The sequence below is a fragment of the Suricata suricatta genome, chromosome 9 (assembly GCF_006229205.1).
Source record: "Suricata suricatta isolate VVHF042 chromosome 9, meerkat_22Aug2017_6uvM2_HiC, whole genome shotgun sequence".
NCBI lineage: Eukaryota > Metazoa > Chordata > Mammalia > Carnivora > Herpestidae > Suricata > Suricata suricatta.
Window position 1 is genome coordinate 35,259,886 of NC_043708.1, and position 13,540 is coordinate 35,273,425.

At 41.4% G+C, this 13,540-nt stretch overlaps 1 protein-coding gene across 1 annotated transcript in view; it reads right to left on the bottom strand.

The window, feature by feature from the left end:
* The window catches only part of SYNE2 (spectrin repeat containing nuclear envelope protein 2), a 231,749-nt gene that overhangs the window by 65,987 nt on the left and 152,222 nt on the right, over positions 1 to 13,540 (bottom strand). Inside the window, exons 70-77 of the mRNA XM_029952525.1 lie at positions 13,128 to 13,324; positions 12,092 to 12,224; positions 11,488 to 11,670; positions 10,927 to 11,073; positions 9,141 to 9,317; positions 7,183 to 7,338; positions 5,511 to 5,663; positions 218 to 388 (exon numbers count right to left, since the gene is read on the bottom strand). Coding sequence (XP_029808385.1) covers positions 218 to 388; positions 5,511 to 5,663; positions 7,183 to 7,338; positions 9,141 to 9,317; positions 10,927 to 11,073; positions 11,488 to 11,670; positions 12,092 to 12,224; positions 13,128 to 13,324 — 1,317 coding nt within the window. The remainder of the gene's footprint in view (positions 1 to 217; positions 389 to 5,510; positions 5,664 to 7,182; positions 7,339 to 9,140; positions 9,318 to 10,926; positions 11,074 to 11,487; positions 11,671 to 12,091; positions 12,225 to 13,127; positions 13,325 to 13,540) is intronic.

Sequence of the window (13,540 nt, forward strand, 5' to 3'; positions counted from 1 at the left end):
ATATGGACATGAACAACAGAGAAAAACCCATGTAAACTTGGGAGCCACTCATCTGGCTCATTCTGGAATCCCATGTCCTACTTTTGATGCTGCTGTTTAAGACACGGTTTTGTGCTTTTCTGTGGAGAGCACATAGGCAACTGTGTCCACTTCTGCACTTGACTCCACCGAAGGTCTTCTGCCAGCCAGGCACTGCGCCACGATCTGCTGAATTTACCTGGAGGTTCTGCACCTGGCATCCTAAGGCCTCTAATGATAAAAGCCCAGGCTTGCTGTGCTCCATGCAGTACCGGAACCGGATTGTCATCATCGTCACCTCATCATACAGGTCCGCGTATAGCTTCCACTCCCGTAAAACAGACTGCATGGAGGTCTTGAGCACGTTGACCTAGATGAAAAGTGCAAAGAGGCTCTCTCACCATTTTGTTTCCTTCTAAGGATTCTACCATGATACCTAATTTAGGCATTTCAGCTTGAGAGTGTGGGGGAAGGGGCTCCTGGGTGGCTCAGTCAGTTAAGAGTCTGACTCTTGATCTTGGCTCAAGTCATGACCTCACGGTTTGTGAGTTTGAGCGCCACATTGGGCTCTGCACTGACAGCACAGAGCCTGCTTGGGATTCTCTCTCCCCCTCTCTCTGCCCCTTTCCCACTCACTCTCTCTTGGTCTCTCTCAAAATTAATAAACTTAAAAAAGAGAGAGAGGGGGGCACCTGGGTGGCTCAGTTGGTTAGGTGGCTGACTTTGGCTCAGGTTATGATCTCATGGTTCGTGGGTTCAAGCCCCACATCAGACTCTGTGTGGACAGCTGGCTCAGATCCTTCAGCCTCTTTCAGATTCTGTGTCTCCCTCTCTCTCTGACCCTCCCCTGCTTGTGCCGTCTCTCAAAAATAAATAAATTGCAGAAAAAAATTTAAAAAAAAGAGGGGGGGGGCACCAGGTGGCTCAGTCAGTTAAACAGCTGACTTCGGCTCAGGTCATGACCTCACGGTTTGTGGGTTCGAGCTCTGCATCTGGCTCTGTGCTGACAGCTCAGAGCCTGGAGCCTGCTTCAGTTTCTGTGTCTCCCTCTCGCTCTGCCCCTCCCCTGCTCATTTTCATTCTCTTTCTCTCTCCTCCTCCCTCCCTCGCTCCTTCCCTGCCTCAAAAATAGATAAAACATTAAAAGCTTTTTTTAAAAAAAGTGGAGACAATCCAAATGTCCATCAATGGATAAACTAAGTGTGGTGTATCTATACTATGCAATACTATTCATCCATAAGGTTCTGAAGCATAGTATAATATTGATGATGGAAACATCTAAGACAGACAGAAAAGACTACATGTTGTATGATTCCGAGTGTATGAAATGTCCAGCATAGGCATATACAGAGATAGAAAGTACATCAGTTCTTCCAGGGACTAAGGGAAGGGCAGAATGAAGAGTGAGTACTGGGGATTTCTTCTGGAGTTGACAAGAATGTCCTGGAATTAGATAGTAGTGATGGTTGTATGTCTCTGTAAATATACTAAAAACCATTGGATTATACACTCAGAAGGGTGAGTTTTATGGTATGTGAGTTACATCTCAATTTAAAATAAGGATCTGAGTATGAATGGAGTATGAGCACTATGGTGGCCCAACTGGGCAGCTTCATTTGTGATGTGATGTCAGGTTTCGGATGTAACCACACAGGCTGCATTCGGGCTCTCTGGTCTCTGCTCATATGCCCAGGGAGCATGCATATCCACATTGACAGGCACGCTTCCTCAAACCCTGCACCAAAGAGGGACAGATAAAAACAATGTGGGATGCCAAAATGTCAGTCTCACATTGGCAGCTGAGGAGACCATATGTCTTTATATGGGCTGAATGGCTCAGAAAAAGCACCCATCATTAAGAAAGAACAAAAGAGAGAAAAGGAGGCAGGATGGGAACGTCTTATAGATGTACCTTTAAGAAGCCGGGGCCTAGCTGGGTGGCACGGAAGACTGACACACAGGCACCTACAGGCACATGGCTACATAAAGCACCATCATGGTCCAGGATACAGAGGCCTGCATGCCTCCCACATACGAAGTTGGTGCAACTTCGGGTGCACATTAAGGGCAACTCTTAGAATATTACAGCTTCAGGGCAAAGAAATGGCACATGCGGTTTGATGGAAAGGATAAGAAAACCATTAAGCAAAATGCATTACACCAGAAATGAGGATGAACAGTTTCAGAATGTTAAGAGTGGAGTCAGTCAGTGGGGGCAGCATGAGTGTCACACAGGCACACAGGCATTGCTATAAGGGTAGGAAGAGATAGGTATTAACGATCCCTATTTTACAGACCAGTATTTTAAGTATCTGCTCTGGGACAGAGACAGAAAATGGGGCTGCCAAGATTTTTATTTAGGCAGAGACTCAAAGCCCTTGTTTGTAAAGATGGGGCTTTGCTGACTCTGGAAACGTATGGATGGATGACAAAGGTTTTGTTTTCTACATTAAAAAAAAAAAAAGCTTTGGGGCACGTGGTTGGCTGAGTTGGTAGAACAGGTGACTCTCATCTTGGGGTCATGAGTTTGAGCCCCAAGTTGGGGCAAGAGATAACTTTACCGTTTTTTTATTTGTTTTTGAGAGAGAGACAGAGCGAGCGAGCAGAGGAGGTACAGAGAGAGACACACACAGAATCTGAGGCAGGCTCCAGGCTCTAAGCTGTTAGCACAGAGGCAGACGCGGGGCTTGAACCCATGAACCGTGAGATCATGACCTGAGCCGAAGTCAGCCACTTAACCAAATGAGCCACCAAGGTGCCCCTGGAGATAACTTTAAAAAATAAAAAAAATAGGTTTATTGCAATATAACTCACATTCCATATAATTCACCTATTTAAAGCATACAGCCACCATAATCAGTGTTAGGACATTGCATCACCGTGAAAAGAAACCCCATACCCACTAGCAGTCACTCCTCCTTCTTCTCCAACCCTTTCTCAGCCAAAGTCTACCTTTTGTCTTTCAAAAATTTGCCTATTAAGGACATTTCATATAAATGGAATCATATAATATGTGGGTTCTTTGGCGACTGCCTTATTTTACTGAGCATTATGTTTTCAAGACCATCAATGTTGCAGCAAGTATGAGTACCTCATTTTTTTACGGCTGAATAATATCCCATTGCATGGAAATACTACTTATTCTTTATTTTATTTTTTTTTAAGTAGGCTCCATGCTCAGCATGGTGCCCAGTGTGGGGCTTGAACTCACAACCCCGAGATTGAGACCTGAGCTGAGATGAAGAGTTGGACTCTCAACAGACTGAGCCACCCAGGCACCCCTGGATAGACCATTTATCTATCCACTTCTAAATCGAGGGACATTTGGATCACTTCTACTTTTTGACTATTATGAATCACCCTGCTATGCACATTCATGCACAACTTTTTGTTGTGGACACAAGTTCTCCTTTCTCTTGGGTACTTAGGAATAAAGTGCTGAGTCATAAATAACTCTGTTTAAATATTTTAGGACTTGCCACACTCTTTTCCAAAGCAGCTGCTCCGTTTTGCATTTGCCGGCGGTGTATATATGAGAGAGATTCAAGGTCTCCACATCCTTGCTAACATGTGTTATGGTCTGCCTATTATTATCACTGCTGAGGTGGGTGTAGAATAGTATTTCACTGAGGTTTTGAATATTTTCTTGATTAATGATATTGAGCATCTTTTCATGTATTTATTGGCCATTCATATCTTTAGAGAAACATCTATTCAGATCACTGTTCATGTTTTCCCTTTGGTTACCTGTCCTTTATATATTGTAGATACAAGCCCCTAAATATGAAACTATTTTCCTCCATTCTGTGGTTTGTCATTTCACTTTGTTGATGATGTTCTTTGAAACACAAAAGTGTTTAGTGTTGAAGAAATCGTTTTTCTTGTGCTTTTATTGTCATATCTAAGAGATGCTTGCCTAATCCAGTCATGATGATTTATGCCCATGTTTTTTTCTAAGAGTTCTATAGTTTTAATGCTTACGTCTTTGATCCATTTAATTTTTATATATGGTGTGAAGATAGGGGTCTAACCTCATTTTTTTGAGTGTGGATATACAGCTGTTCTAGTACCAGCTTTTGAAGACTATCCCCCAGCCTCCCACCCCGAAATTGTCTTGGCATCCTAGTCTAAAACTTAGTTGACTATAATGTGAAGGTTTATTTCTGGCCTCCTAATTCTGTTCCATTCATCTGTATGTCCATCTTTTATGCTAATACGATCTGCATGTTTTTATACTTGCATTATTTCAATATTTTCTACCCCAACATTTTCACTATAATTCAGTATGTTGTGGGGCGCCTGGGTGGCTCAGTTGGTTGAGTGTCCAACTTTGGTTCAGGTCATGATCTCACAGTTTGTGAGTTTGAGCCCCGCATCAGGCTCGCTGCTGTCAGTGCCAATCTCATTTCAGATCCTCTGTCCCCCTCTCTCTACACCTCCTTCACTCACACTCTCTCAAAAAATAAATAAACATTAAAAAAACAATTCACCATGTTGCAATTATCTATTCAAGTATGTTCTCTGGTAGTGTGTGAGCTCTTTGAGGGTAGGATCCATTTATTTCCTTGTTTATCTTTGAACTGTTAGCAGTGAGCACAGTGACTCACAGAAGAGATGTTCAGCAGATGACTCACCAAGATATGTTAAGCTCATCTCTATCTTCCTGCCTGAGTTCTGAGGGAGAAATGAGGCCGAGGGTCACTTATGAATTTCATGTATACAGGTTATGCCCCATTCCTTTTGGAACAAATAGTCAAGAGTAGATTTTAGTAGATGACAAATGATCCACAATAGGGGCTTCTGAAAATATGGGCACACCTATAATTGGCTAGTATTTTGTTTTCTCCCTTTATCCGTGGGGAGCCGACAAGGTTGCAGTATTTAGAGATGCCTGTCTTGTCTGTCTTGGTGCTCTACTCCTGGAAGAGGTAAAAACAGACTTCAACATAACATGTCTTTCCTAAAATGACCAGACATCGTCCACACTCCTCCACTTTACTTTCTCTTCACCACATAGTATGTTCTCGCCACCTCTAGAATTCTCCATTTGCTGATCATACTTCTAGCTTAATGGAGACTGCATGAGACGGGATCATTCCCTGCCCGAGGCACCTCCCCGGATGTCCTTTCTCAAAGCTGCTCCTCTGTGTCCACCCAGGAAACAGTGCCAGAAGCTCCGTTGGGGCAGGGGGTGGTTGAGGGGGTGGAGACATTTTGTCTGTGAGTACTTAGACAAAACAAAGATAGCCAAGTGGATTTCTAGCTTGCCAATGGTGTTGGAATTGGTGGCTCTACCTCTAATTATCCAATGCCAAAGGAAAAAAAAAGTAGCGGGGGGGGGATTTGAAATGCCTTTCTCTATTTCACTTCAGTATTTCTCTAAGCAACTCTTCAGTTTTTGGTATGGAGTTTCCATGATTAAACAACACGGACAAAAAGGTGAAAGAAGGCTGCGTGAAGAGAAACTGTGTACTTCAAATGAGTTCTTGTACCTGGCTGATAACACCGTTTCTCTTCTGAAATAACCCATCGATTCTGGATGCCGTGTCTTCTAACAATGGCATGGTCCCGCTCTCCCAAGTCAGGTAACATTGTCTCAACTCCTCTATGGCTTTGGACTTACTTGCAAGTTGATTTTCTATATCCTGGAAGGGCAAGAGGAAACGGTGTTCACATGCAAAATATTACAGAACAATAAGGTGTTAGAGACAGTGGTTTGGCCTTTTCACGTAAAAATGCCATTAAAACCTATAATTAAATAACATCACACCAAAGGCATCTTAATCACAATGCATTCGATTCAATTTTTGCACTTATTACAGTATGAATTTTTATAATAAGTTTAATTATTACATGGATCTAGATTAAAAATTGTTTTTAATGTTTATTTATTTTTGAGAAAGGTAAGCCAGGGAGAAGGAGAGAGAGAGGGGACACAGAATCCGAAGCAGGCTCCAGGCTCTGAGCTGTCAGCACGGAGTCCCAACATGGGACTTGAACTCACAAACTGTGAGATCATGACCTGAGCCGAAGTCAGCCACTTCACCAACTGAGCCACTTGTAGATTTCACGAGAGTCTAGGTAATAAGTCCTTGTCATCATGGTATAGTAGAACACTCCAGGAGATCTGGTCCCCACTCCATGTCTGTCCCGTACTGGCTGTCTGAGCTGATATTAAGTCATCAAACCCCAGGCCTGCATTTTCTCATCTGGAAAGTAGCAACGGTGGCCCTTGCCACGGAGAGTTGAGAACCCGAGTGAAACCAGGGGGCCTGTGGGGGGTGACACTGCACAGACCTATGGAGGTTGGCTTCCAGGGAGGGTATGCTGAATCCAAGGCTGCTGTTAAGAATTCTAAATGGAAACAGCTAGTGGGTAGTTAGAAACAGCATATGACCACTTGCAAAGATCTCTTATACCGGAGCTGCTGCTCACATCTCATGTCCAGTATTATTAACCTTCTCAGGAGAACTGGGCTGTGACGCAGGGAGCAGCCTGTGCCCTCAGGCAGTAGGTCCAGAAGCAGGGTGCCTGGTGCCATGTGCGCTACGAAGACAGCTGAGCTGTTTTCAATAGGCAGGGACACAATGGGGGCAGTACCTAAGGAGGATTAATGTACGTGTGGGTGAGGGCATCTCCGAGACTAAGTGACCTGGCAAATGACAACTGAACCAAAAAGGGCCTGGACAATACCCTTGAGCTCCAGTGTGATTTAGACCGTAGTTCCAAGGGACTACTGGTCCTTTCGGAACACATTACACAAAGGTAAAAGAAAATCATTTTCCTCTGAAGAGACAGAATGAAATACTAAAAATGACGGAAACCTTAGAGTAATTGTGTAAATATTGGGTCAATTAATAAAAAATATAAAAACTGGAAACCATAAAATAAAAATTCCCTCTGAACATTTTCTTTTAGAAGCCACATTCAGGTCTTAGGGACGATAACTGAAAATACCTTTTTCTGCTTGTCACGCACACAAAAATAGCATTTTGCAATTTTGTAAAACCCATGGGTGATTATCTCCTTTACCTAACGAAGTAAGCACCTGGGGGTCTGGAGGAGGCCCTCCGCAGGACAGCCGCCTGCCCTCCTCCTTGGGGCAGAAGCAGCGACTGAACGGCGTGGCCACGCCCTGTGGACAGGTGCCGCGTGCCTTCTCACCTGACAATCCGGGAGCACCTTGTGCACGGAGATCACACTTCCCGGTTTGTGTAAAGTTTCCAGTCTCTCCTCTTGCGCCTCCATCCAGTTGTTCAAACTCTGTATTTTGTTTTCATTCTCAGTGATGCTTTCCAAAAGTTGTTCTAAATGTTGTATCTGTAAGGTGCAAATAAGAAAATAAAAATCTCTCATTTTAAACCAGATGCTTTAAAATGTACATATCATGTTGGTTATTTTTAAGAAAACTTGTTTTATCTCAGATTTCATCATATTTACCAGAAGATTTCCCAATGTTTGGAATAAAGATTCATATTAGGAAATAGAATTAAAACCCCCTTTGGCATTGGAAATGAAAGCTAAACTGCGAAGTAAGCTGCCCGTTTTGGAGTCTATAACACCTGTGCAAATAAAATCATGTTGCTAACATTCAATAACATGTTGATTAACATTCAACTCTAATTAAATGCAATTTTTCATTGCATTATCTATTGATATACTTAAAGCTTAATTAAGAAAACTTTTTTTCCCTGGACTCTCTTCATTAGAGTCATTTAAAAATTAAGTCAATATCAAAAATATCACGAATGATTCATCAATTTAATGACTTTTCTATTAAAAATTTTTAAAAACATTTATTCATTTTTAAAAGAGAGTGAGAGACAGAGTGAGTGGGGGAGGGGCAGAGAGAGAAGGAGGCACAGAATTTGAGGCAGGATCCAGGCTCTGTGCTGTCAGCACAGAGCCCAATGCAGGGCTCAACCCACGAACTGTGAGATCATGACCTGATCTGAAGTTGGATGCTTAACCGACCCCAGGTGCCCCAATAATGACTGCTTTTAATGTCTACAATTCTTCTCGCTTCTAATGCTCACATTTTTTATCAGGTTATGATGACTGTATATGTAAAGTTTTATGTTCCTTCTCTAATATGTCATAAGTATTTCCTAGGTCATGACATAGGCCTTAAATTCATTTGAAAGGCTGCCCAATATTTTAAACAAATGGACACAGTGTAATTCGATTATTCCTCGATAGGTAGAAATTTAGGCATTTTATATTTTTTGCCAGTATAAATAATGTTGAACACTTTCTGTGCATATTTTTCCTTTTTTGAAGAGCTATCTACTTAAGATAAACATGTAAGAGGGAGCACTGCTGAGTGAAGAAACAAGATGATTATTCTAGTGCTTGAAATTTTCTGAATGCTTTCCAAAAGGGTATGTAAGCCATGATCTGCATATGAATGTAATAGCTTTGGACTGTTATCTTTATTTTACTAAATTTTTCTAATTTAATAAATACATAATGTTGCATAATGCTTATTTTGAATGCCTGATAACTGAAGCTGTAATCTTTTCATGTTGATTTGCTAATTATAAATTTTCTCTTTGGTGAATTGTCTGTTCGTGTTCTTTGTCCATTATTTGTCCTTAATTGAATGAATCCATTTGTATGTATTTTGTACACATAAAAAATCAATCAGTTGTTAGTATCAATTATATATAACTATTAAATATTTCTCTAAGGATAAGTTTTCTTAAAATTTCCAGAGTCATGGAATGACAATCTACCAAAATGCCACATCCATTTTTCTTCCTTTTCATAATCTTTTCACAGCTGTAATAGCTTTGCCATTTTTGAACATTTCCTTTCACGAAAAATGTCAAACTCTCCGACCATTTAGTAGTCTCACATAATACTTGACATCTTCTCAAATAAAATTTCTCCTCTTCACTTGCCTAACTCAATTTCCCACTAAGAAATCTCAAAGAAACGATAACTTTTCTCCCTCTCTTAAATGCACCAATTGGAGAATGCCAGAACGTAGGCTTTACCAAACAGACCAAGAGGATTATTAGTCTTAACTGTACGTTAACTATATGAATATCTTTTCACATTTTTCAGAAAGTGCTATTTTGCAAAGGCCACGCCACATGAACTGTGACCCACGAACGCACCTTTCTATTCAGTGTCCCGTGTATCCGGTGCCATTGGAGGTTCATCTCTCCCAGGTGCTCTGCAAAGTCTGTTCTCTCATAGCGCTTACTCTCTACATCACAGGTGCTTAACTGAAGTAAGGACTGATTAACAAAGTCAACGATCCATTGTTTATAGTCCATCTCCATTCTGAACCCCTAAAACAAACAAACAAAATTAAACCATCAAAGCCTGGATGGAAGTAGGTTGAAGCAGATCCCGGCACTTTAGGGAGCACCGAGCTCCCATCTGTTAGTCAAGGCGCATCTTTCTGAGTTGTATTCCATCCTCTCCCCAGTCCCACCAGATGTCTGCTTTGAGTAGAGTTTCTGGAGAATTCTACATCCTTAGGAACAGAGACTGGCCACTTTCAAGCAGACCGCAAAGTCAAAGGCGGCGTCGTGTATCATGGCTCCATCATCTGAACCAAAACCAGGACCCAGGGACTGGCAAAGGGTTCCTGTGAGCAGCTTCTAGAGAGCCACACTGGAATTCAGAGCCACCCTGCAGGCTCCCAGAAGTGAGAGGATGGGAAGTCTCAAGTTAAGACTCCCCCAGAAAACCCAGGACATTACAGAACTTTACTAGCTTAGGTAGCTTCTCTGTTCCTCCAGACTTTAAGTTCTATAGCAATCCTAAAGACACCCAGGGCCAAGCATGTTTTTGTCAAGCCTGGTACTTATTAAGCTTATCCTGGCAAGTCCTAACACCCTAACATCAGGGGGAAACGCTATGTGGTATATGCTAGGTTACTATCGCCTATAAGAAAATATACCTGTGGACGCACCAAAGATTCGCCTACTCACTGAAGTTAGAATGTGCTAGTATATAAAAATAAAACCCTTGCTAACCTCATGCTTTGTGACCGAAGCATGTGTCCTCTGCCTAGCAGAAACTACATCCGTCAGCCTGTGAGGTCTTTGAAAGCAATGACCAGAGTCTTCCTTTATCTCCTGAGTTCCTAGTGGTAAACACATTGTCTGGCATACAATAAATGTGTGTGTGTGTGGCTTATTAACTGTTAGTTAAATCTACTTGAAATCAAATACCACAGAGAAGGCCACATTCATATCTATTCGTAGAAGGGTATCAGCTTTTCCTTATGCATTCTCTTACGCAAAGAACGTTTACTTAACATCTGTTGGCTGCCAGGTATTGGGCTAGGTGTGCTCTTCCAGGGAGGGGAAGGACAGCCCCTGCTCTCAAGAAGCTACGTCAAGGTGAGGAGACAGACAAGGAAGCAAATAATTATCACACCCTGGGGACACCTAATCCCAGAAACCAAACTCAACAGGCCGAAAGAGTCAGGAGTAGATTTCCAAATTAGGAGATACTTGAGCAGAGTTTCGAAAGATGAACTAAGAGCATTTCTGCAGCTACAAGTGGGGCACTAGAATTCTAGGCGGAAGGTGTGGCATTGTATAAAACCAGAAGTGGGGAGAACACCAGATGCAACGGGGCCGTTTGGTACAGGCAGAGTCCAGGATCTATGCCAGGGAATGAAAACATGAGGTTGGAGACGTAAAAGGGAGCCAGGGCCAGTTAAAAGCTTGGATTCTGTCCTGTGGGGATAGGAGTTACCAAAGGAAACAAGGCAGAATAGGTGAAGTGTACTAATGTCTGTCTAGATTCACCCAACATCCCATTTCCCATGCCTAGACTTAGTTCTTCTAAATCACATCATACATGTCTCTTTGTTCAGCATTTCCCTTCTGGCTGACTTGAATCTTATTTAACGAAAAAGCTTGTGGCTTTGTGTATAATTACCTTGTACTTGTGAAGCAGGTTTTTAACTTGAGATGCAGAACTCAGAGAAGGCTCGGAGTCTTCCTCTGCAGTTTGATGTTCCACATTGTTCATCCAGCTAATCATTTCGGTGATTGCATTACGAGACGGCAATTTCTCCATCTGGAGCTGCAAGGACAAAATGATTTCCATTTAATTACCTGCGGTTGACAAAACGAATCAGGGCATCATGAAAGAGGATATCTGGTTTGGTAAAAGGTCTTGCTCCATAATTATGCAGGTTGCTCACAAAAACAAACCCAGCATCCAAGCCTAGAATAAGTGACCCCAAAACAATGACAATCACCTTCACATAAAGTAACACAGTGATGCAGATAAACTGGGAAATAAAGTAATTAAGCCCGATTTCTCTGTTAAAAAGATCCCACTGGAGGAGAGTCCAGTAATTAAGACCTATACTCAGTGGTGCCAGAGAAAAATAGGTAGTGTCAATGAAAATTATTGAGTCAGAGAAATAATTTTCAAGGAGTTGTGAGCTAACAAGTGAATGCTAATTTAAGTGCTGTGTCTTTAAACACCGACCTGGTGAAGTTTTTCTTGAATATCTGGAAGTTGGGTTATGAGCATCGTCCACTTCTGTTCACACTGTGCTAAAGAGGCTCTCAGTGTGGCTGTATCGGCCTCTTTCAGGTGGAGAAGCTGGTTCCCAGTACTTATCACTGCAGTCTTTAAGGATGACTTGTCATCTAGTTCCTTTGAAAACTCCTGGAGGAAACAGTGTGAAAAGTTACAAACATTAAAAATTTGAAAACAGCAAAGAATAAATAAGAGTCAGAGTAACTGGTTAGAGTTCAAAACTAAGTAGATCAACTCAATTCATATTGCTAATGTTTGCATGGATATTTGTGTGTGTGTGTGTGTGTGTGTGTGTGTGTGTGTGTGCGCACGCGCACTCATGAGTGATCGAAACCTGGATGTTTAACCGACTGAGCCACCCAGGTGCCCCTATTGGAAATATAGAAATGACCACTATAAACAAATAGCTCTAAGTTTCAAGAATGATATTACCCTAAATTTTATCCCTTATCCACAAATGATTATGGAGACTATCACATTGGCCCTGGTCATTTCCCCCTAATACTTATTTCTGTCAATAATTATCTGAGCACATTCTATTACAACTTACAAAAAATTTGTTTATGTTGCTTCTGATTGTATCCAAGTCCTGAGATACATTGAGGGACTGTTCTTTCCAGTAATTCAGAGTTTGCTGAGAAGATTCCAACCACTTGGTTAACTGATCCGAATCTCTGTTATAACTAACAGGAATGAAGTGAGAGAGAGAGAGAAAATTACAACCGTACTCTACAGATAATACGCATCACCGGCAAGTTTTTTTCTCACTTTACTTTATGATTCCCTGCGTTGATCAGCTCTATTATTCAAAAAATCATGATGTGTTAAGAATTAAACCCTGTTTTATCCCATGCCCAAATCTGAGTACTCTAACACAAACGAGCATTTTAAAGTCCAAAACATTTTCTTATTACAGCTATACAAAAATAAACCCATTGGTAAGGACAGTGATTATTTTTTTTCATTAAATGTTGACAGATTTGTTTATAGTAAAAATACAAACAACATTTGTATAAGTTGTGTAACAGTAAACTGTTATTGACTAGATGCCAACATATTTATGGGAAGTGAAGGAAAATATGGAAGCAGAATGCTAACCCTCTTGTAACTTGTAATCTTCAAGACAGGTCCCTAAGAGGCATAAATGAGGAGATTCAAATGTTCTATGTTCTCTACCTTCCTCAAGGGGGTTCAAGATTAGAGCCACTAAACAAACAAAATTATCTGAAGAAACTCTGAAGACTTTTTCAAACTATTCTGTAAGCTAAAATTATTTTTTGATTTAAAACTTTAGGCAGGGAGTAGGAAAAAGCAACATCATGGTATAAAGATGACTTGTATGATTTTATAACATCATTCCTACTTTTCATTGAACTGATTACATGTTATCCTCAGTCTAGCAAACCAACCTCAGAAATCCTAGATCCCATGTAGCCCAGAAGAGGGACCCACGTGCTTAAATTGCCGAAGACACACAATTTACAACAGAGGGACCACATGTAACATCTGGTTGACTGCAGGATCCATCGGAGGCTTTTTTCCACATGAAAATCTGACCTCAGATTTCCATCCCTAAGAGAACATACCTGAGCAGATGCTTGAGAAGCGTTTGGAGTCTGTGTAGTTCATGGTCAATTTTTTTGTTTAAGGTCAACCACTGCTCCTCCAGTTTTGCAATTTGGCTCTCTAGTTCAGGACAGCTCACGGAAGCCACCAGCTCTTTGCCTTCATTCAGAGTCTGGTAAAGCCGGGCATGCTTTTCATCAATGTTTCTTTTTATTTGCTACAAAAACGCCAAGTCACAGAAAGAATTATCTAAAAATGAAGCCAGTCCATCTATTGACAAATACTTCCTTAAACACCTACAGTAGAGGCTACTGAAGAAACAGTAACACTATTCTAACCCTCAAGACTCTGGCAGTTTGGCTGAAGAAACAGGATTCATGTTTTACTGATCACCTTTCACAATGAAAGTGTCCAACTAAGGCATTTCTACAGC